The 25,165-nt window shown below is 43.3% G+C and overlaps 1 protein-coding gene across 1 annotated transcript in view; it reads left to right on the forward strand.

The window, feature by feature from the left end:
* RNF19A (ring finger protein 19A, RBR E3 ubiquitin protein ligase) overlaps positions 1 to 25,165 on the forward strand; it is an 880,338-nt gene that overhangs the window by 119,341 nt on the left and 735,832 nt on the right. Inside the window, exon 3 of the mRNA XM_044075162.1 lies at positions 23,911 to 23,923. Within this exon, the coding sequence (XP_043931097.1) occupies positions 23,911 to 23,923 (13 nt within the window). The remainder of the gene's footprint in view (positions 1 to 23,910; positions 23,924 to 25,165) is intronic.

The following is a 25,165-nucleotide window of genomic DNA, read 5'->3' on the forward strand; positions in this document are numbered from 1 at the left end:
GTTTGTACTCTCAATCAGCCATGCAGTGAACATTGAGGTCGTTTCACAACTGTTTTAATTATTTTGTTAGCTTAGTCAGTCAGGGAGAGCAGGCAAGCTTGACAACAGATGAGTATGGCAAGCTGACAAGGAGCCAGTTGTTTGAGATGTGTCAGGCTAAAGGACAGCTGGATGCCAACCTGACTAAAGCAGACATTATTGCAGCTTTAGCCACAGCTCCATCGCAGAATAGCAGCCAGAAAGACAAACTCGTCTTGGGAATGTACAACTCTCAGAAAATGGACAGTTCATCCTTTCCACAGAGGACTTAAAAAGCCATCTGGAGTTAGAGACTTGAGCTGGAGGCCAAGCATTTGGAAATAGAAGCAACAGAGAGACCGAGGCATCTGAAGGCTGAGGAACATGAGAAACTGCAACACCTGGAAGCAGAGGAGAAGAAGCCGAGGAAACATGAGAAGGAGATGCTGACTTCGCCAGAGTTCTGGAGGTAATGGGGAAGGGAGTAACCGAATCCCTGAAGCAACAAACATCAGTAAATTTCTTCTACAATTTACAGAGGGGGATAATTTTTATGGTCTCATTCATATGTTTGAAAGGGTATGTAAACAATATAATGTTGACCAAGGGCTCTGAGTACGATTCCTGACCCCTTTACTCCATGGGAAAGCTGTAACTGTTATTTCTAAACTGTATGATACTGATTGTTTAAATTATAATGTTGTAAAGAACTGTCTTTTCGAAAGCTTTAGCACCTGTAGCTTATAGAAAAAAAGTTTAGTGAACATAGATGCAAAGCAGATGAAAGTGTGTGTAAATATATTGCTGAACTAAACACTTATTTTCATAGATGAGTGAGTGGAAGTCAGGTTACCACTTTTGAAGGGCGGACAGGCCTTTTGTTGAAGGAACAAACCCTTAGCACTTTGTCTGAGGGCATGAGAATCTGGTTATCTGATAGACAATGCACTACTGCAGATGAGTTGGGTAAGAAGGGAGACCTATACTTAAGCAGGGTGTCACTGCACAGGAAAGGGGCACCCAGTGCTGCTCATGGGTCTAAGGGAACCCATAATAGGCAACCCAGACTGCCCCAACAGAGTCCACCAGTAGCAGGGGAAGCCACTAGTCCAGGTACACATTTAGGACCAAGAGTTAAATGTTTTAAATACAACCAGTGGGGCCATGTAGCATATAGATGTCTACGGAGGCAAGGTAGGGAGCAAAAGGTAGGAGAGCCAGTAGGTGGGAATGACAAAATGGGAACAATAAGTTGTCTCAAAACTACAAGGTACCAGACTACCGCAAGAGGTTATATCTTATCTTAGTGGATGGAAAAGAACCCACTGGTAAGAGAGCCTCTGACCTAACCATTGTGAAGCCTGCATTGGTTACAGAGGAGCAGTACTTGTTGGGCAGTCTACTCCAGTCAGAGCTTTAGGAAGGACCCCATTCCAAATACCTTTGGCTAAGGTTCACCTTGACTGGGGAGGGTGGAAAATGAAGCAAGTAGGTGTGCTTGAGGATATCCCTGAAGATTTCTTGATAGGGAATGATTTTAATAATGCAGTACCATGTGTGCATGTAGTTGCACGCAGTCAGGCATAGAGACCAGCATGTGGGTCTGGTAGCTTGGGGGAGGCCCAAACAGACTGCACACTTGCAGCCAAGACTGGTGAGGTGGTTACTTCAGGGAGAGAACTGCCCTGTAGCAGTGAGACCAAAGGTGAACCACAGCTGCTTGTGGTTACTGATGATTCCTTGGACAAAGTGACTGCAAGGGCAGAGGTGAGTAGTAGTAGTACCCAGGCTGACTGAGACACCACTCTCTGAGAATTCCAGACTTCCTGTGGAAGGGGAGCTGGGAAAGGTTACTAAGAGAGTTGAGACAGGCTCAGCTCTTGGACCCTACATTACAAGGCCTGAGGGAGATAGCTAGTGAGGCACCTGATACTTAAGGGATGGGTGGGACAAAGGGTTACTGTATAGAGAGTGGACCCCTGGGAGAGGGCTAGAGGGTGAGAGAATACGGCAGTTGGTAGTGCCCAAGAGCCTACTGTCTGGCATTTCTGGCCATAGCCCATGATATTCTCTTTGCAGGTCATATGGGCATAAAATGTACAAAGAGACATATTATGCAGAACTTTTGTTGGTCTGGGATTTCTAGAGATGTAATAGTGTACTGCAGGACCTGTGAGCAGTACCAAAAGGTAGGCAAGGCAGAAAACAAAGTGAAATCTCCTTTAATGCCTTTGCCTGTGATTGAGGAGCCATTACAGAGGGTAGCTGTGGATATTGTGGGATCTCTGAGTACCCCAAGTTCCACAGGAAAAAAGTATATCCTAGTGGTAGTAGATTATGCTGCCAGATACCGTGAAGTGGTTTCACTGGCTTCCATTAAGGCAGAGAAGGTGGCAAATAGTTTGTTAGAGATTTTCAGCAGGATAGGTTTTCCAGTAGAAATACTGACTGACAGAGGTGCCAATTTAATGTCAGACCTGCTGGCTTGTTTGTGGAAGTACTGTGGGGTGAAACACCTAAAAAACACTCCCTACCATCCCCAGACTAATGGCCTTGTGGAGAGGTTAAACTCTACACTCAAGACAATGCTATGGGCATTTGCAGACCAGTTTAAGAGGGAGTGGGACAAATATTTGCCCCATCTGTTTGCTTACAGAGAGGTTCCCTAGGAATCCACAGGTTTTTCACCCTTTGAGTAGTTGTATGAGCATAGGGTGAGAGAACCTCTAGATTTGATTCGAGATGAGTGGGAGGGTGTGTGTGAATCCCACAAGGTGTTTGTTGTGGCATATGTCCTAAACCTCAGGTCAAGGCTCGGAGAACTCCTGGGCTTGGCCCAGGAGAACCTGTCAGAAGCCCAACAGCAGGAAAAGGTCTGGTATGACACGGGTGCTCGAGCTAGAGAGTATGCTGTATGGAAGCAGGTAATGCTTATTCCTGTTGCACACAACAAGCTGCAGGCATCTTGGGAGGGATCCTACAAGGTGGTAAGGAAGGTCAGTGATGTTAACTACGTAGTAGAACTGCTAGGCAGGGGCACAAATTGTACCATGTTAACATGACGAAACCTTACCATGATAGGGAGGCCGTTGTGCTGAGTATTTGCAATAGAAGGCAGGAGAAGTCTGAGGGGGATTTATGGCTACAGGAAACCAGACAGCCAAATCCCAAGTTACTAAGATGGAGCCTAGGGTTGCAAGCATATGCTATGACAGTGCAGCACCGCAGTGGGATTGGCAGTGCCAACACAGATGGGCTGTCAAGATAGGGAAATGGAGTAAGGAATTCCCAGATGGTCTCAACCCTCTCAAGCAATGTTTCTCAAGGGTCACTTGAAAAACTAGCTTGAGTTTTCGGGGGGGGGGGTGACACTGCCAAGTCCAGCTGTCTGGAATTTTGTAAATGATTCTCATTTGTGAATATTGATATGATTTATACAGAACTGTATGTTATCTGTTGAGATTCAAGAATGTAACCACACTGTACTCTGCTGGAACATAGATAATTAACTTGCAAAACTTAAGAATAGTTGAGGTTAAGTTACTTTATAGCGGGATCATAACCAAAAGATGTTATCTCTGTTACAGGTCAGTAGCAGACACAATGTCTAAAGCTAGGAGTTTTTGTATTGTCTGAAAGAAAAGTAATTACTAGGTTTGTAAAGTGTTTTATGGTTTTATGACTTTCGAGACCTGCAAACATCCGAGATGTAGTTTTAACACAGAGATGTTAAAAATTTTGTTAAGTTTCTCTTTAGTCTGGGAACTGAAGTCAGGTGACAGTGATGTCACCCAACCAGTAATATTTGGACATTTTATATTTTGTCTTTGCCGAGGGAACATCCACTCAACATCTGCACTTGCCTGTCTAAGATTCAGGGCATAGCATCTCCTTGTGATATAGATAGGAATATAGTAAAGAGAAGTTTAGATGTTTTTCTGTATTTATTTGAGACTGTCCTGCAGGGTTCAGAATCACTGGAAATGTTTTAGAACAACATTGACATTACTGTGTTGATTTATTGAGTATTTTGTTCTTTTACTATTTACTATTAAATATCTGTAAACCTGTCTTAGTGTCTGATATTTGTGAGACATATTTAAGCTCTTGGAGTACTTGCATATGTAGTTGTTGACACTGTACAGGCCACTCCTAAATAGCCTGGCACTTGGTCAAAACTACCATTTGGATTAATAGTAACATTACACAGTAGGATTGGACACCCTTTGGTAAGGGCCTTGGAGTAGCTGATAGAGTTGGCTGGTGGCAGTCTGAACTACCTTATAGTCTGTGCAAAAGGGGGCATAGCTAGTAAACCTGTGCCAGCCTTTCCCCGGTGCGTATCAGTCAAATCTCTGTGTCAGCTATTTGGGCAAGAGCACGAAGCACTGGGCAGAGAGGGTGCAGGAGGTCTTAGCTTGGCTCCTCAGCTGAGATCTTGACCCTATAGCTGTGCCAGTGAGGAGTCTTATTGGGGATCTGGAGAAAGAGAGAGAAACCAGCCCCAGACTTATGGTGATCTCTGTGTAGTCTTAAGGGAAATTGCACTTGACTGTGTGTGTACTTGTCATCCTCACATTGTGCATGTCCCTTGCAGTTGCCAGTGGTGAAGATTGAGGCTCTTTGATTACTGGGTCAGTGCAGGGCATCCCATTTCTACCCTACGTTTAAAGTCTACTTTCATTTTATCCCAATCTCTAGCTATGTTTTCTGAAGAAATATTTGTTCCTTAACTACTGAATAATTTTCACTACCCATTCCTTAAATTCCTCTGCTTAACAGGTAGGTGGGCAAGCACCACTGTCTCATTTTTTCATTATCCTGCATTTATTTTAGTAATTGGCACTTTATCTGAAGTAGTCATTGGCTGCTTATCAGAACTTTAAATGTACATGTTCCTATGAAATGTAAGATGTTTGTGTTTCACTGTTGCAGACCTTACAAAATGGGTTATCCGGCTCCCGGTAGCCCACAGTCGTCCAGAATACCAAAGTCCTTAGTGTATGATGTCGGCTGCCTTCAGTTTAGGGCTGATGTCAGGACATCGGGTACAAAGGAAGGCAGCCAATGCCATTTCCTCAGTCTTTCTTGCCACGGAGCCCGAAGCAGAAGCATTTTGCATGAGTGCCGGTCGGCGGAGTACCTCCTTTTTGTATTCCGACTGCTTAGTTGAAGACCTCCTCAGATAAGTACCCTGTTGGGGACCCTCTTTTCTTGCTTTAACGAATATTAGAGAAAGTTAACTGTCTTGCCTGTGGAAAACGGATTCCGCACTGTGATTTTCACTCTTATGGTATTACTTGTATGGACCTTGAGCACGACATTCCTAATTGTGTTCTTTGTGCTGCTTTCAACCTGTGTGTACCATACGGCGTAGAGCTAGGATCTTGTTCAAGCATTTTGGAGTTTGGCCTAAGTTCGTCGGTATGGCGTCTTCTCGTCTCCCTACTTCAGATGTTCCTAAGAAGGGCAAAGATAAAGGACCGTGACAAGCTTAGGGTCAAATTAGCAGACAACGTCCCTGTTATGTTGGTTGTCGGCCCAGCGGTAGTCAGGCACTTTTTGCCCCTGCAGTCCACTGATGTTCAGCAGCAGGCATCTGCAGAGACCTTTTCTGAGTCCTCCATACCACAGGCTTCCACTTCGTCTTTTAACCCTCTACCAGTCGCCGCCTCTGATGGATCCAGAGCCGCTAAGCAGGCGCCGGCTTCTGAGGCCTCTCTTCTCTGCCCGGAGATTAGATCCAGATCGACTACCTTGATTCAGACTTCTGCGGTGGCTAGGCCTCCTGAGTTGTTCCGGCTTTCTAGCAGGCTGTCCAGCTGAAAATCAACTCCAAAGCAGGTGCTGGCCTCCCTTCAAATGTTTCGGGCTCAGATGGTTAAAATTGCTAGTGATCTCTTGACCCTTATCAAGGGCTGTCAGCCACCTCCTTCTAAGAGGATTAGGGAATTGTCCCCAGAATTTTTGTCTGCATCAGACTCTGAGGTTTCCAGCAATTCTGCTGATGAAGAGGGAAACTCTCAGCTTTTTTCTGGTTTTGAGGATTCTGATGCAGAAGACTCCATCCCTTCTGCCTCCTCCCCAGAAGATTTTTCTTTTGGAGATGCTCTGAATACTGTTAGGGAGCATTTCAAATGGGAAAGTCAGGACTACCCTCAGTCTAAGTAACGGATTAGGGAATTCTTGGATTTGCCACAGCATAAGCCTTTGGCTGTCCCTCCAGTTTTGGAAGTTTTGTTTTCATGGAGAATTCTTTGACTCCTAATTCTGTTCCTCCTGCTCCCAGAAAGCCTGACGGGTATTAGAGTTCCTGATTCTCATCAGTTCCTTTTCAAGAATCCTACTGCTGATCCAAGGATTATTTCTCAGGGTCCTAAGGGTGTTAAAGCCACGGTTGCTAAAAATCCTGTTCCTTCTGACAGGGAATCCTAGGGCCTTGGACAGATGAGGTAAAAAGGTTTATATTTCTTCCACCCTGGCTATTAGGTCTGTTAATTGTCTTTTTCATATGCTTAGGATATCCAGCAGCGTACTTTGGAGGCTATTAAGGCTAAAATTGCTGGTGTTACTTCCCTGATGGAGAGTAAGGGCATGCAAGATTTATTGAATTCTGCCACTCTTGTCACTAAACATTGTCTACATTGTGGTTTCGACACTTTGGAGGCTTCTTGCAGGGCAGCAGCCACTGGTTCTGTCATTAGAAGACATGCTTGGCTCAGGGAACAGCCCCTTTCTGAACCTGTCAAATTTAAATTACTGGATGTGCCTTTGCACAAGGACAATCTTTTTGGTAGTAAAGCAGAAGAGGTGTTGAAAAAGTTGGAGGATAAGGCTAAATCTATGCAAACTGTTAAGGACTTTCTGCAAGTTCGGCCTCCTCGTTTTAGTAGACATTACCCTTCTAAGAATTGGACTTTTCCTGACCCTAGTAGAGTCACACTAGACCTAGGGGTTACAGGTCTTCTAGGGGATCGACTTCCTCCCCTCAAAAGGCGAAGCACTGGCAGGCTTCCTCTTCAAAATCGGGAAGTTCTAAGGAAACATCCCAAAGCAAGCATTCCCAATGTCTCCGGCCTGCCCCTGCCTGCCTCTGTGTGCCCAGGGTTTCCTTTGGGGGGAAGGTTAGCCATTTTTGCAGATATCTGGTTCACCATCACAGATGACAAATGGGTGCTTAAAATAGTATCCCAAGGCTACAAGTTCTCCTTTCACACCTTCCCTGTCCTCCAAGGATACCCAGATATATCCCCCCAAATCAAAGGGCAGAAGCAGACAAACAAGTTTTTTCTTTGCTAAACCTGGGAACAATAGAGCCAGTTCCTGCACAACAGCTAGGCTAGGGTTTCTACTCAAGACTTTTCCTGGTTCCCAGAAAAGGGGGCACCTGGCGCCCTATTCTAGATTTACCCATTCTAAACACTTTTCTGGTGATTCCCAAATTCAAAATGCTCACTCTTCAGCAGCTGCTGCCAATGCTGGCCGAGGATACCTGGCAGGTGACTTTGGATCTCAAAAGAAGCTTATCTGCACATCCCAATAAAGGAAAGCTGCAGGCAGTTCCTTCGCTTCAGGGCAGGGAACAGGCACTTCCAATTCTCTGCACTGCCCTTTGGCTTATGTACTGCTCCCAGATTTTTTACCAAATGCCTGGCTCCAGTCATTGCTTTTTGCAGGCAAAGAAACATTCAAATTTACCCTTACTTGGACGATTGTCTTATTCAGGCAAACTCTCAAGAGCAACTTCTAAAGGATTTGGACTTTGTAAAGAACCTTCTCACCTCTTTGGACTACACCATCAACAAAAAGAAGTCAAAATTGGTACCCACCAGGGAGATTGTATTCATGGGAATGAGCCTGAACACAGCTGCCCATGTGGTATTCCTCCTTCAAGAGAAACAAATGGATCTTTCGAAATACTTCAGAAATTTGGCAAGCATGACCCAGCTCTCTGCAAGGCAGTTCCTGTAAGCCCTGGGATACATGGCTTCATGTATTCTGATGATTCCGTCTCCCAGAGTGCATATGAGGAAAATATAGTGGTACCTCAAAAATCTTGTCAACACACTCAGGATTTCAACTTGATACTTCCTCTGATTCCCTGCCTGCAGACTGAGTTCCTTTGGTGGGCGACAGCCTGTGCACAGAACAAAGGGCTGCCTTTCTGTCCACCTCTTGCCAGCCAGACTCTTACCACAGATGCCTCGGACTACGCTTGGGGAGCACATCTAGAGGGCAGATGCATTCAGGGGACTTGGAACTCTCAGCAGGTTCATTAAATCTGAAGGAATTGATGGCAATCCAGCAGGCCTTGGTGGCTTTCAAACATCATCTCTCTCCTGATACTCTTCTGGTTAGGACAGACAAAACCACAATCATGTGGTGCATCAACAAGAAGGGAGGGACGCATTCTTAGCCCCTGTGCAGACAAAGCGTGATACTATGGTCCATAACAGCTTCCATGGGCATTCATCTGATAACTCAGTTTCTTCCATGAAAGCTCAACACCTTGGCAGACTGGTTGAGCAGGCTGGTCCTGAATCTTCACGAGTGGCAACTAAACAAGCCCATCTTCTATCGTATCATTCAGTGTTGGGGCACTCCCCAGGTAGATCTCTTCTCATCTCCAACCAACCACCTTCTTCCAACCTTTTGCACTAGGGATCATCACAACAAAGCTTGGAAAGTGGATGATCTGTCCTTCCCCTGGACGCAGCTCTCGATTTATGCATTCCCTCCTCTGCCTCTTCTTCCCAAAGTGCTGTTAAAGATAAGAGACGAAAACCAAGGGCCATCATTATAGCTCCAGACTGGCCCAGACAACATTGGTATCCACTACTTCACAGTCTCAGCCTTGGCATATTCCCATGATACCAAATCTTTTGGTTCAGGAGGGGGGAAAAATTCTGCATCCTCATCTTCAGACTCTGCATCTGGCAGCTGGCTCATAATTTAAACCTTTCCCAACAGGTGGTTGAGGTCCCTCTTGAGGCCAGGAGGCCTAGTACTAGGAAATCTTAAGCAGATAAGTGGAAAAGATTCTCCATTTGGATGCAGACTAGAGGGGAAGACTCTTCTCAACCTACTCTTCCTCTTATTCTTGACTATCTGACAGGCTTGCTTAATGGTGGACACTTTTTTTTCTTCTATCTAAATCCATGCTTCAGCTATTTCTGCTCATTGTTCTTTGAGCATCCCATTTTCTCTGATCCCTTGATGAAACAGTTCCTCAGGGGAGCTAGCAATTTAAAGCCTCCCAGAAAGGCACCTACTCCTGCTTGGGATCTCAATTTTGTACTTGAGAAACTTGATTTGCTCCTTTTGAACCAGCTGCCTCAGCAGACCTAAAGTTTCTCTAGAAGAGTTTGAGCTGCAGGCCTTAATGGCAGTAGAGCTTTTTTATCATCATCCATGTGGATCGGGTTTCTCTTCGAACTAATTCCTCCTTTATGCCTAAGGTGGTTTCTAGCCTGACTCTTAACTGGTCTGTCCACCTGCCTACCTTCTTTCCTAATCCTCAGAATAAAGGGGAAAGGTTACTGCATTCCCTGGATGTGCATAGACAGCTTAGATTTTACCTGGACAAGACTAAATCTTTTTGAAAGTCGGATCAGTTGTTGGTCAGTTTTGCTCCTGGAGCTCAGGGCAAAGCTTATTTCTAAACAGACCATTTCTAAGTGGATTGATCATTGTATTCACTTTTGTTACTTACAGCATGGCAAGGTTCCTTCTCATAGTATTAGGATCCATTCTACTAGGGCAGCCTCTACCTCAGCAGCTTTTTTAGGAGTTGTATCTCCTAGGGACATACAGGAAGCAGCTACCTGGACTTCTGTCCACACTTTCACTAAACATTACAATTTACCCTTGTTTTCTAAGTCCAGAGCTGATTTTGCCACTGCAGTGTTGCATGGCATCCTTACCAACCCTTAAACAGTGGGTGTTCCTCCTCCCCCCCCCTTTTTTTTTCCTGGGCTTTGGGAATCAACCCATTTTGTAAGGACTGCAACAGTGAAACACGATGAACATAGTACGGTTGTGTACACTTGCCATAAATGTAGATGTTCGAGTGTATTCACTGTTGCAGTCCTGGTACCCCCCCCCCCTTCCATCCCCCTTTTTTCCTAGGGCACAGAATGGATTTTTCTTTTCCTGGTCTAACCTTTTTTTGGGGGGGCTCCTGACAGTTGAGGCAAGAAAAACTGAGGAAATGGCGTTGGCTGCCTTTCTTTTTACTAAACCAAAGGCAGCCGACGTCGTATACCAAGGACTTTGGTATTCTGGCCGACTGTGGGCTACCAGGAGCCAGATAACCCATTTTGTAAGTACTGCAACAGTGAATACACTCTGTCTACATTTATGGTAAGTGTACACAACTGTACTTTCTAGCTAGCCTAGGCCAGATGTTCTTCGTGTTTCAGTGTTGCAGTCATTACACTTGGGTTATCCTGCTGGCAGGCTACCCTCAGTCGGCCTGAATTCCAAAGTCTAGGTCTGGCGTCGGTTGCTGTCGTCTCTTCCCTGACATCAGTGCGCCAGGGGTATAAAAGATGCAGCCGACTCCATTTTCTTCAGTCTTTCTTGCCGCGCGGTGCCCGAAGCAGAAGCAGTTCATAAGTGCCGGTTGGCAGACTCCTGAGATTTTCATGTTCGAATTTCAGATCCGAAGTCTTCATTAAAAGCTAAGTACCCCGTTGGGGTAAACTTTTTTCTTGCTCCAGACCAATGTCAGAAAAAGTTAATAATTGTATTTCTTGTGGGAAGCAAATACCTCATAATGATTTTCATTCTTACTGTATTCCTTGCCTAGGCCCTGACCACGACGTTGCTTGTTGTCGGTTTTGTGCTAGATTTAACCAGCGCACTATAAAGCGCCAGTACGATTTTGCATTTCACTATTTTGACAGAAGATTTAATTACATGATGCCGTTGGATAGCCAACAGACTACCACAATTCACAAGAAACGCAAAGAAAAAGAAAAGGACAGGCATTCGAGGTCTAAAACTGACGACAAGGCTTCTTCTCAGCCAGTCTCCGGTTCGCCGGCTCTCAGTGAGGCGCTTTCGCAGCCCCTGATGCCTGCTACTTTGGACCCGCAAACCGCTATAGACTCCCATGTGGAGTTGCCTAGGCCGCTGGAAGCTCAAGGTATTGGACCTTCGGAAACTATTCCCTCAGTTGGGTCTGGAGCCGCTGAGCAGGCATCGGCTTCTGAGGGTGCTTTCAGACCTACTCAGTTGTACATTAAAGCGACTCCAGCTACAAAGGCAAAGACTAAAGCATCTTTAAAGACAAAGAAACAAGTACAGCAGCCTCATGGTCAGGCCTCCATGCCCAAAAAACAGATGCTCAAAATGGCCAAAGACTTAATTACTTTGATTAGGGGTCCCCATCTCCCTCCTGATAAGAGGCCTAGGCAAGAGACAGAATATGAATCTTCAGATCAAGTTTCCATTTCTTCTGATTCCTCTTCTGATCAGGAATACTCTCTTCCTCCCTATGAGGATTCTGACGCTGAAGAATCTATCCCTTCAGCCTCTCCTCCTCAGGATTACTCATTTGGGGAAACCTTGCATACCATGAGGAAACATTTCCACTGGGAGAGCCAAGATTATTCTGAATCTAAGAAAAGGTTCAGAGACTTCCTTTTACTCCCACAACACAGGCCCCTAGCTATTCCGCCTGTGTTGGACATTGTAGATGATGTATTTTCAGAGTCCAGTCTGACCCCTGACTCCTTACCTCCTGCTCCTGTTAAGCCGGACAGGTACTACAGGGTGCCTGACTCGTATAAATTCCTTTTCAAAAACCCTGCTGCTGACCCAGAAACTATTTCTCAGGGTCCCAAAGGGGTCAAGGCATCCACTGCAAAAAACCCTACCCCCTCTGACAGGGATTCTTGGGCATTAGACAGATGGGGAAAGAAGATTTGCACACTGCTTAAACAGAAAATGTTGATAAACTCTGAAGGTGCAGAAAACAAAAAAATGCAGGATCTATTGCATGCATCTGAGCAAGTTGGAAAGCATACTTTGCAATGTGGTTTTGATTCTTTGGAGGCCTCCTGCAGGGCCGCTGTCACGGGTTCTGTCATTAGGAGGCATGCTTGGTTAAAGGAACAAAATCTACCAGATCATGTTAAAGTAAAATTATTAGATGTTCCATTACAGCATGATACTTTGGTATTAAAGCAGAAGAGCTGTTAAAGAAAATGGAGGACAAAGCTAAATCTAATCAAACAGTCAGGGATGTCTTACAGGTACAGCCTCCAAGATTTAGCAGACACTGGCCTACAAAGAGTTGGTCCTTTCCAGTGTCAGACAGACCTCAAAGGGGCAGATACAGACGCCCAAGAGGCAGATCCCAGCTCCAAGGTTCATACAGGTCTAAACAATGGGGTGCTTCTACCTCCAAAAGTGGAGAAGACAAATCACAGCCTTACAGGAAACAGTCCCAATGACTTCCCCCTGCCTGTGCCAAGCACTTATCTTCTGGCAAAACCTTTAGGGGGAAAACTAGCACTTTTGTCTCAAAATTGGCACATAACCCAGGACAAATGGGTCTTAGACATAGTGTAATACGGCTACAAGTTTCACTTTCATACCCTGCCAAGGGCAGACGGTTGGCCAGACCTACCAAAAAACCAATGGGCAGAGGCACAGAAACAAGTCTCATCCCTCATGGACATGAGGGCCATTCAACAAGTACCAGAACAAGAGCAGGGACAAGGTTTTTATTCAAGACTGTTCTTGGTACCCAGAAAGGATAAAACCTGGAGACCAATACTGGACCTATCTATTCTAAACACATATCTGGATATACCAAAATTCAAAATGTTGACCTTACAGCAGCTTCTGCCCATGCTGGGCAAGAAGGCTTGGCTTGTGACTTTAGACCTAAAAGAGGCATACCTGCATGTCCCAATCAGACAAACATGCAGAAGATGCATCAGATTCAAAGCTGGCTTAATGCACTACCAATTCTCTACACTGCCCTTTGGCTTACCTACTGCGCCCAGGGTCTTCACAAAGTGCCTTGTACCAGTAATTGCATTCTGCAGTCAGAGGAATACAAATATATCCTTACTTGGACGACTGCCTCATACAAGCAGAGAACAAGGACATTCTACTAACAGCATCTGGCGTTTGTAAAGAGATTACTACCATGCCTAGGGTACACAGTCAATGAACAGAAATCAAAACTAGTACCCTCTCAAGAGATGATATTCCTGGGTGCAAGCTTAAATACAACTGCCCAGATAGCTTATCTCATGCCAGACAAACAAAGGAAACTGACTACCTATTTCAAACTGTTGGCAACAAAGGCCCAGTTATCTGCAAGAAAAAATCTGCAGGCTTTGGGCTTCATGGCATCCTGCATTCTACTAATTCCATATGCAAGACTGCATATGAGGAAACTTCAATGGTACCTAAAAAGTGTTTGGACTCAGCATTGCCACAGCCTGGAAACAATAATTACTCTCATTCCCTGCCTGCAACAGGAATTTCGATGGTGGGCGAAGGCCTGTCACCAGAACAAGGGACAGCCATTCACCTTACCCCCAGCCAGGCAGACATTGACAATGGATGCATCAGATTATGCCTGGGGGGCACACATGGCAAGAAGATGTATTCAAGGCACATGGTCCGCCAACCAAATGCATCTACATATCAATCAAAAAGAGATGCTAGCTGTTCAGAATGCCCTGACAGCCCTCAAGGACCTACTTCATCCGGGCAACTACTGATAGACAGATAATACCAAGGTCATGTGGTATATAAACAAGCAGGGGGGCACTCATTCTTACCCCCTCTGCAGACTAGCCATGACTTTGTGGGGCACAGAATTGACTTAACAAGTACATCTGCAGGCACAATTCCTGCCAGGAAAGATAAATACTCTGGCAGACGAATTAAGCAGAAACCTCATGGATCCCCACGAGTGGAAATTGGATCCACAAGTATTCAACATGATAACATAGACCTATTTGCCTCTCCTCACAACTGTCAACTAAAGAGATTCTGCACAAGGACTTATCACAGACAAGCATGGAAAGTGGATGCCCTAGCATGGAAAGTGGATGCCCTATCTTTCAACTGGAAAAACCTAACAGTATATGCCTTTCCTCCACTGCCTCTCCTCCCCAAGGTACTCCTAAAGGTGTCAGACAAGAGAAGCCAAAAATGATACTGATTGCCCCAGACTGGCCCCGCCAGTACTGGTATCCAATCCTAAGGAACTTGTCTCAATGCCCAGCCTGGACCTTACCTCAGATACCTCACCTACTGTTCCAACAAAACAGTCAGATCCTGCACAGCCAACTCCAGACCTTAAATTTGGCAGCATGGGCGGATAATGTAGTCATACAAATTACACCTCTCACTAAAGCGCTGATGGATGTCATTTTGGAGGCCAGGAGGCCTAGTACTAGAAAATCTTATGCTGGAAAATGGAAGCGATTCTGTGCCTGGAACCAGGCACAAGGAATTGACACAGCAGTACCAAATATTCCTCAGATTTTGCAATACTTAACTGAGATGCTGGACAAAGGCCTATCCTTTTCATCAATTAAAATTCATGCCTCTGCCATTTCAGCTCATTGCAATACAGAGCCACCAATCTTTTCTCATCCTTTAAGGCAATACCTCAGAGAAGCCAAAAACTTAAGGCCTCCAAGATCATCACCAATACCTGTATGTGGGACCTCAATTATGTTTTGGAAAAACTCACTCTGCCCCCTTTTGAGCCAGCCGCCACAGCTGATATAAAGTTTTTATCTTGGAAAACAGCTCTGCTCCTAGCAATAACCTCTGCAAGAGAGTCTCAAAGCTACAGGCACTCATGGCTGTGGAACCTTTTATCATCTTTTATCCAGACAGGGTTCTCTAAGGACAAACCCGACATTTATGCCTAAGGTAGTGCCCAGTGTGGCCCTTAACCAAACTATTCATCTGCCTACTTTTTATCCAAACCCACAGAATAAGGGGGAGAGAATTCTGCATTCTTTGGACATACACAGACAGCTACGCTTCTACTTGAACAGAACCAAAGCTTCCAGAAAGACTGAGCAACTACTAGTGGCATATGCTGCAGGATCACAAGGAAAGGCCATCTTAAAGCAGACCATTTCAAAGTGGCTAGGCCACTGCATTCATTTCTGCTATTCACAACAGGGCAAGCCAGTGCCTAAGGGCATTAGGCCACATTCAACCAGAGCAGCAGCCACTTCAGTAGCCTTCCTCAGGGGAGTACCAACCAAAGACATTTTAGAGGCTGCTACCTGGAGTTCAGTGCACACCTTTACAAAGCACTATCATTTACCACTCTACTCTAAATCCAGGGCAGGCTTTGCCACTGCAGTTCTGCAGGGCATCATAGCCGCTCCTAATGCTATTTAGCTCCAGCCTCCCAACCATAGATTTGGGATTCAACCCAAGTGGAATGACTGCAACAGTGAAACACGAAGAACATAGTACAGTTGTGTACACTTACCATAAATGTAGATGTTCGAGTGTATTCACTGTTGCAGTCCAGGTTACCCACCCACCATCCCCCATCTCTTTTTGCTGGAACTTAGCTGCACTTCTCTAATCTGTACAACCTATGTGGTGTATTTGTTTGTAGATGAAGGTATAAAATATTTTGGTGCATGCATGTTTTATTGGCATATTTTTAGCCTTCCCTTTTTGGGGGCACCTGACATCTGGGGCAAGAACAACTGAGGAAAATGGCGTCTGCTGCATCTTTTATACCCCTGGCGCACTGACATCAGGGAAGAGGCGACAGCAACCGACGCCGGACCTAGACTTTGGAATTCAGGCTGACTGAGGGTAGCCTGCCAGCAGGATAACTCAAGTGTAATGACTGCAACAGTGAATACAATCGAACATCTACATCTCTCTGACATTTTCCTTTGGAACACTGGAAAATTTTCAGTGCCACAGTTGTTCTATAAGCATTATTAGAACAGTAAGAAGCAGAATTCCCTTCTGTTTGATAGCTCTTTTTGTTGGACAAACATCTGTATTTCCTCCTCAGCATGTTCTGCATCAAAAAATGACTTTGACCCTCCATGACGAAATGTTCTGAAGATAGCTGGATACAGCTGCTTGAATCTCGCACCTGCTTCTCAACATTCCCTAGTTGCTTAAATTAATGTATTCCTATTAATGCCCAGTATACAGGGAGTAGTCATTTTTCACATACACTCTTTTGTCTCCAACTTTTAGTACTTTGCCTTTTGCCTCAGTTTTATCAGAATAAACTTTATGCTGGTAGGATTGCATCTTTACTATTAGAGGTCTTGGTTGCTTACTCATACCCAAGTTTGGAGCATGCACCCAACTCCTGCTGTAGAATACCACTCCATTTGCTTACTTGTGCTTTCATAAAATTGTGTTCCTTCCAGTCTCTGTGGTACAGTAGAAAATCTCATTTTTCCCAACATGCTGTGTCCTTTAATTCTACTATTTTTTGAAAAGTCTCTTCTTGAGCAGTTTAATACTAGGCCAACCTCTGATTTTTTGCAGTTTTATCAGCTCGTCTGAATATCTGTTTAAAGCTTCATCCATTTTCCATCCTTTTGTTTTTACGTGGATATACTCTTTCAATGTTGCATTTATTTTATATCCGCTCTGAGCACGTTTGACTTGTTTTCCTCTGGATTACTAGAAGTCATGTCTTGTACCAAAACTGGAGCTTGAACTATTTTTTTGCGAAAAGCTGCAAGATTTTTCCAAGCCAATGTTTTCTCCTCAACTTTAGTGATTGATTTTCTTTTAAGTTGTCTAAATTTCTTCTTTCCTGGTATCCCGGCACTTGCTACTCAGTAACTGAAATTTACCCCTAAAGACAAATTTATTGGCTCTCTTTTCTGAATTTGTTTTCATACTAGGAGAGTTGAAGTTAAAACTGTTGCTCAGTATGCAGCCGTCTTGGAAGTGCCTACTGTCACTCGTATCCCAGTTTACTTTACCCCAAACCATCTGTCTCCCTGTTTTTTTTTTTTTTTTTTTTTCTGTATCGAAACAGAAAACTCTGGCACTACCATGACAGAATTGAATCTTTCGTATCTTTAAATCAATTGCATACGTGTTGTGAAGGTAAGAATGGATAACCTTGACCTAGACTATTTCCAAGAGACTGTTTAAGGACATTACCTTTTATTATACTTGTGTTGTGGATATCTCACCACTGTCCACCAATTAATACTTCACCTCTGCTCTGGCCAGTAATCAAGGAGCCTCAGTCCTCACCACTGGCAACAGCTAGGGGACGTACACACACAGTAAAGTGCAATTCCGGTTAAGAGCACACACAAACCACGGTCAGTCTGTGGCTGGTTCCTCCCTCTTTCTCCAGATCACCAGTAAAACTCCCCACTAGCACAGATATAGGGTTTTGATCTCAGCTGAGTGGCCAAGCCAAAACCTCGAGCATCCTCTCTGTCCAACCAGTGCTTCGTGCCCCTGCCCAGGTAGCTGACACACACACACACACACTTGATTTATATACAAATGCACACACACCTGGGGAAGGCTGACACAAGTTTGCTAGCTATGCCCCTTTCTGCCCATACTGTAAGGTGGTTTCCACTGTCACTAACTACTACTTACCGGCTACTGTAAGGCCCTTAACAAAGGGTGTCCAGTCCTACTGTGTAATGTTACTATTAATTCAAATGGTAGTCAGACCAAGACTTGTAAGGCTATTTAGGAGTGGCCTGTACAATGTTATCAGATACATATGCAAGTACTCTGTTTAAATATGTCTCACAATTATCAGCCACAAAAATATGTTTAAATATATTTAATAATAAAATAACAAAACAGTACTCAGTAAATCAACACAGTAACTTCAGAGTTCAAAATCACAGGAAATATTTTAAAACAACATTGCAGGACAATCTTGAATACAGGAAACATTGAAACTAATCGTTACTATGTTCCTATTTATATGTAAAAGAGATACTGTGCCCTAAAACCTACTTACAGGAAGGCAAGTGCAGATGGTGATGCTGAGTGGATGTTCTTGCTAGGTTCGGGACAAAATATAAAATGCCCAGTCTCTCTCTCAGAGAGTTCTTAAATTAATATCAGATATTACTGTTCGGTTAGCTTGGATGACATCACTTTGTCACCTGACTTCAGTTCCCAGGCTAAAACAGAAGTTAACAGAATTTAACATCTCTGTATGAAAAATACATCTCTCTCAGATGTTTGCAGATCCTGAAAGTCGTAAAACACTTTTACATTTTAAATCTAGTAATTACTTCTCTTTCAGGACAGTACAAACACTTCCAGCTCTAGACATGTATGCTACTCTGAAACCGAGAGAGAACTTTTGTAGCGCAATTGTAAAGCAACTTAATTTCAACTTATTTTCTTGAAGTTTTGCTAATTAATCCTTTTATGTTCTAGTTTCTACTGTTAAAACATACATTTGCACAGGTATATAGTTTATATGCATTTCTATTCTAAGTCAGCAGGGCATGCTGTGGTTACATTTTAGCTCAGTACATAACATATAGTTCTGTATAAATCATGTCAATATTCACAAATGACATAGAAGTATTTACAAAATTCCAGATAGCTGGGCTGGGAGTATTTCCCTATATCACAATACTCACCACAACAAAATTTATTCCAGGCATGGTCAAGGCCCACATACTTTTACAAAGCACTATAAGCTTGATTTCTTCTCTAGGTCTAGATCAAGCTTTGCTAGGACTATTCTCCTGGTGCTCCCAGACTTTCTACCTAGCTTACTACATTTGGGAAGAAGGAAATCTACCCATATAGCTAAGGCTACTGCAGCAGTGATCGATATGATGAACATAGAACAGTTGTGTAAGTTAACTTCTTCTTAATAGTAAACTCTCTTTTTTTTTTAAAATGATCACTGCTACAGTAGTAGCAGCCACCTCCCACACACCTTGTTTTTTTGGTGTGTTTTATGCCTGGGTGTGGACATTTATTTTTTCTTGCCCCTAGCAGTGTCCTTTTGGGGCTCAGCCTCCATCTCTCTCTGGCATTGAAGCTGTGAAGGGCTTGGTGCCGAAACCTGTCTTTTCAGTCATCTCTGTTCGAGCTGACTGGCAGTTTGTTGACACAGAAGGTGCTCTGAAGCTTTGGAAGCTGACCAACTGTGTTATATCCTATGCCGAATGTAAATTGCACAGCTGAGGCTACAGAAGCAGTTTTTCTTTTGAACATCTACTGTTACTGTAAATTTACTTAATTACTTTTTCTCTCCTGTTGATTTCTGAGGGAACATAAATCATCTTCCACCATCATTAAAGAAGTATTTGTACCTACACAAGTTCCTTCTGTTCTTCCAGAATTGATTGATGTATTAACCGGCTTACTCCTAAGAAAGCAGGCAGGTTATATCCCCATTCGGAAAGCAGAAAAGCAGTCTTAGTTTGTATTTTCTAACCCCAATCTGACTTTGCAGTGATTTCTTTGATTGATTCTGTTACTGTACTAAACATCTGGTAAATGCTAATCCCTCCCCCCTAATAGGGAAGGGAACCCTTTGAAAGATTTTGAGAAAAGTCTGTTCTTCTGTTAATACTTGATTTTAGAAATTTTAATTCTCAAACTCGCATGTTAACATTTATGCTCATCCATCAGATCAAACTCCTTATTTTAACTCCTGTCATTTGGCTACTGCAGACACGGGGGGGGGGGGTGATGTAAACTGTCCTTCCTCCTTAGAAAGGAAAAGGTTTTTATTAAATGTTTCTGGCACCAAATCATCATGGAGACCAGTCCTTGATCTTTTTTTTCTAAATCAGTTTGTGAAAGTTCAGATGTTATCACTTCACAATCTGTTAACTCTCATTTCCTGTTCATGTTTAATCACCCTAGATTCAGAGATTCTTATCCCATTTGTATAGCTCCAGATTTTAGACATTTCTTAAGGTTTTGTGTGTCTGGATCATTATTGGTTCTCAGCATCATACTTTGGGTTATCCACTGCTCTTAGGGTATTCAGTGTGTCTACTGCAGATTGCACAATATTGACTTTTCCTTATTTAGTTGGTCTGCTTATTTTGGATATCTTTATTAGATTGTTAGAAATCTCTTTCCTGGGTGAGAAATGATCGACACAGTTTGAGGATTCAGAAGAACATCCAAGTCTTGCTTAACTCCGTACAGGATTATTTTCTTGGGGTGCCTCATAGTTACCTCTGTTCAGGAAGTTTTTCTTCCACATGAAAAAGTAGATCTATGTCTGGATTTATTCGCAAGCTTTTTTCACTCAACCCACAACCTCAACTAGAGAATTTTTCAGGATGTTAGGATTCAAGGTATCCATGATTCTCATGATTCCTCTAGTCAGATTGCACGAGAGATTCAGTGATAACCTAAAATCACAATATCAGCATACCCTGACATTCCAGATACCTGCTTGTGATTACCAAAATTGCTCCCTTTTTAGAAGTGAGGCCAGTTTTCCCTGAATCCATGACTCCCATTTTTTTGCTCCAGCACAGTCTGTAATGAGACTCTTCAGTCTTTGCTTGAGAAGCAGTGTTTATGGGATTAAAATTGTAGGTTCTTTGGAACAAAAAAGCAGTAATAAATGCTTTCAACTCCCTTATTCATGTATGGGTCTCGGGACCATTGTGAGGGATTACATACAACAGCAGTAATATGGGACATAAAAAAAACTGGTAAACCAGATTTCATCCTCTGTGCAGAAAAGCCATGTTAGCTTGGGATTTAGCTTGTCTGCATAGTCTTGCTCTAATATCCTGTCAGAGCAAACTTTTGTGGCAGAGAAGCTAAGCCTGACCAGGGCAGACCTTCATGAATGGAAACAGGCTGTTCCAGGAATTGATCCAGCTGTGGAGAATAGCTCCCTATTGAAATACAGCGCTCAAAATGTCAAGTGCTGAAAAAGACTGAAAATCAGGAGAGAACTTGCAGGGAGGCAAGCCCTCCCTGCACCCCACCCCCACCCAAAGCTCTGAGATCACCATACCTCAGAGAATAGGAAATATTAGAAATGGCATCTCGGGCTTGGGATATAAAAGTCTGATCTTTTGGCCATTCAGTTTGTGTTTCAGGACTTGCTGTAGCGGGTCCTGATATTTCAAATGGTTATTGTGGAGAAAACTTCAAATATGTTCATTTGCCTCCATTCACAGCAGTCAGTCTATGTAAGAAGGCGTGGAAACATGTGTTCTCTATTCATTGAACAGGAATGCTGTGCATGCTTTTCCATTGATATCCAGGGTCATTCTGAAGATTCAAAAGAATTCTCCAAAGATCATTGTGGTGACATCTCAACACGAAACTGCAACTAATTGCATGGATCATAGGTACCTAATAGGTATTACAATTCTGTTTTTCTGAGGTCATGCAACAGGTATTAGAGGAGGCAAGAAACTTTCTGCTAAGAAATCCTACATTATCAAATGGAAAAGCTTTTCTAGTTGGTTCCAGGACAAGAACCGGAATCCTTTTTTAAGACTAGTATTTCTCTGGTTCTGCAATTTTTGTGAGTTATTCTCTGTCTTTTCTTACTTTTGTCTGTCAAAGTTCATTTGTTAGCCATTTCAGTATGTCTATCCATGGATTCTAGTCTTTCAATGTATTCCCATGTTAAAATGTTTTTGAAAGGGGGTGTTAGCCTACAAAGCCTCCTAAAAGACAGATGACCCCTCCTTGGGATCTTAACTTTAGAAAAATTAACTCTAGCTCCATTTGAACCAGAAAATCGGTCTGATTTTAGGTTCTTAACATGGAGGACAGTTTTGTTGATTGCTCTCACTTCTGCTAGAAGAGTCTTAGTTGTAAGCTCGTAAGTTGGGTCAGCAGTGTCTTATTTTTCACAAAGATAGTTTCCTTGATAATTCATCCTTTATGCCTAAAGTGTTTATCAGAGTTTACTTTGAGTCAAGCTGTTAATCTCTCAGTCTTCTTTCCAGAACGTAAAAATGAGGGAGGACAGGTTCTCCATAATTTTGATATTCACAAACTGTTATTATCATGACAGAACTAAAACTTTCAGAAACGCTTGAGTTATTGATTTCTGTTGAAGGTAATAAAGGACAACCTGTGCCCAAATGAACAAGATCTCCAAGTGGTTGTCTCATGCTTTTTTCATTACACCCATAAGAATAAGGCAATTCCAGGCAGTGTCAAGGCTCGCTTTACCAATGCCTTGGCTTCATCTGTTGCTTTTTTGAAAGGGGCAAATTCTAGAAGTTTTCTAGAAGTAGCAACATGGTCTCTTTATACATTCCTTTGAAAAAGAGTCCAGACTAGATTCCTTTTCCAGGTGTAGAAAATGTTTTACTAGGATGATTCTCCAGGGGTTCATGGACACTAATCCTTTCTCCTCCAAGTCATTGCAAGCTCTAGTAATCTAGTCATATAGCTAAAGCTACTGCAACAGTGATCAATAGATGAATGTAATACGTTTGTATAAGTAAACTTAACATAACAATAGATGTTTGAGAGACAGTAGTTGCGCCTTCTCTCTCTTTTTAGGGCACTAGCCTCCCTCTCTCAGCTGGCATGAAAGTTTATTGCCCAGGCAACTTTTTTCAGCTGTATTCATACTAATGAATGTTTTGGGAATGTTAAAATTTCTCTTAAGCTTTGGGAGCTGACAGGATGTTTTATCTGTAGCAGGATGTAACTTGTATAGTTAAAGCTACTGCAACAATGGTCATTCAGACATATACTGTTAAGGTAAGTTTACTTATACAACTGTACCTTCTGGAACAAATGTCTCTGGGAATCGCTGAATCATTGCCTGCCTGTCATGTGGGGAAAGGGTTTTATTTAAGGATTTGGCTTGTCAAAGGACCTGACCTTGGAGGCCTGTGTTTGTCAAAATCTTTGTCAAGATCTTTGCTAGACTTCTCCTTTCTCAGTCTTTGTCAAGGTCCCAAAGTTCAAAACATTACCTCTTCAGACTCCATTACCTTTTTGTTCCTTTACTAGCTTTCATGGTAAAGCTAAAGGATGACTATGATCACATTCCCATTGGCAAACATACTAGATGTTTAAGATTTTCTGTATGTGGCTTACATTAATTCTCTCCTGCCCTATGTAAATGTCTTTGAAGCAGCAGTGTGTCAGTCTCCAATAACTGGTTATTGCATACTTCAAATCATTTATATTTTTCCTTGTTCAGACAATTGTGTTGTATTTACAGACTTTTTCCAGTTCTGTTTAGTCTGAGTTTTCAAGTGAACTTAGTTTTCTCATCCCTTCCCACAGAATAGATTGTCCTGAGGTGTCTGCCTTGGGGAGTGGTTTTCTTCCTCCAGGCAACTTAGAGATTTTCCAACAGTTGTTCATGGGGTTTTCCACTCAAAGTCAGTATCTGCAATGGAGTTTCCCAGGATTCTGGGGTACATGGCTTCTATGATTGAGATTCCCTTGGCCCTACATCAGATGGGAATAACTCAGTGGTACTTTGGGTCAGTCTGGACTCAACATCTGCACCCTTTATATTTTCAGATCCCAGTTCTGTTTGCAAAGAGGAGGTGCTGTGGTCAGCAGACTGTCTCGGAATCTAAGGCTTCCATTCTTTTTTTCCACTTCCTCTTTATTTTATCCACAGCTGCTTTAGACCTAGAGTGGGAACCTTTTCCAAAAGGGTGAAAGGGCAACATCTGTAAAACAGAGAACTGACAAAAGTATGTGAATGTCAAAACAGTGGTGATGGTTATAAATGCTTTAAAAGCTCAAAATCACCTGACTTCTGGACCACTGCAACTTTTCACAAACTGTACAACAGTGATGTGGAACGTAAATAGTATCAGATCATACCTTGTTTTGCAGACTTGCTGTGGTAGCCTAGGAGGTAGCATTGCAGGTTAAACTGATTCTTCAGGCTTCATACATTTCTGTCAAATGTAGTAGCAGACAATCTTAAGTAGGACCAGGACAGACCTTTTCCAAAAAGAAACTGTACCCATGTGTCTTCCAGGAGTTTATCCAACTGTGGGGAAACACCTGCAGTAGATCTGTCTGCTTTCTTTCAGAATCGCCATTTAAAAGTAATTGTTCTGAGATTCCTTGAAAACAAGCTTGGAATACTGATTTCTCATTGCAAATGTTCCTTTATGCTTTTCCACCAATATCCACAGTGATTCTAAAGTTTCAGGACGACTGCCCAATGGTAGTGGTGATGACTCCCTTTTAGCCGAAGAAGCAGTAGATGTCCTTTTATTCATGTGCTGCTGTATCCATAACACAAGGGAGTGTACCTTTGGTCAACTGTCGTATGCCCGGCCATTTTTCAAAAGATGGATGCTACCACTAGGGTGTGTGTGACGTCTCACATGTTCTTCGTGTTTCACTGTTGATGTTCATCGTGTTTCACTGTTGCAGTCATTACACTTGGATTATCCTGCTGGCAGGCTACCCGCACTCGGCCTGAATTCCAAAATCCTGGTCCGGCATCGGTTGCTGTCGCCTCTTCCCTGACGTCAGTGTGCCAAGAGTATAAAAGATGCAGCCGACGCCATTTTCTTCAGTCTTTCTTGCCGCGCGGTGCCCAAAGCAAAAGCAGTTCGCAAGTGCCGGTCGGCCGACTCCTGAGGTTTTCAAAATCGAATTTCAGAATCGAAGTCTTCATTAAAGCTAAGTACCCCGTTGGGGAAACTTTTTTCTTGCTCCAGACCGATGTCAGAAAAAGTTAACAATTGTATTTCTTGTGGGGAAGCAAATACCTCATAAGGACTTTCATTCTTATTGTATTCCTTGCCTAGGCCCTGACCATGATGTTGCTAGCTGTCTGTTTTGTGCTAGATTTAACCAACGCACTATTAAGTGTCAGTACGATTTTGCCTTTCATTACTTTGGCCGAAGATTTAATTATATAATGCTGACGGAACAGCTGACGACCAGAGTTTATAAAAAGCGCAGGGAAAAGGACAGGCATCCGAGGTCCAAAACCGACAACGAGGCCTCCGCTAGGCCAGTCGCTGCTTCTCAGTGAGGCGCTTTCGCAGCCCCTGACGCCCGCTACCTCAGAGCCACAGGCCACTTCCGACTCCCACATGGAGACAACTAGGCCTCTGGATACTCAAGGTATTGGACACTCTCTGAAACTATTCCCTCAGATGGGTCCAGAGCCGCTGAGCAGGCATCTGCTTCTGAGGGTGTTTTCAGA

This window comes from Protopterus annectens, chromosome 6.part0 (assembly GCF_019279795.1).
Source record: "Protopterus annectens isolate FY-2018-M chromosome 6.part0, PAN1.0, whole genome shotgun sequence".
Classification (NCBI taxonomy): domain Eukaryota; kingdom Metazoa; phylum Chordata; order Ceratodontiformes; family Protopteridae; genus Protopterus; species Protopterus annectens.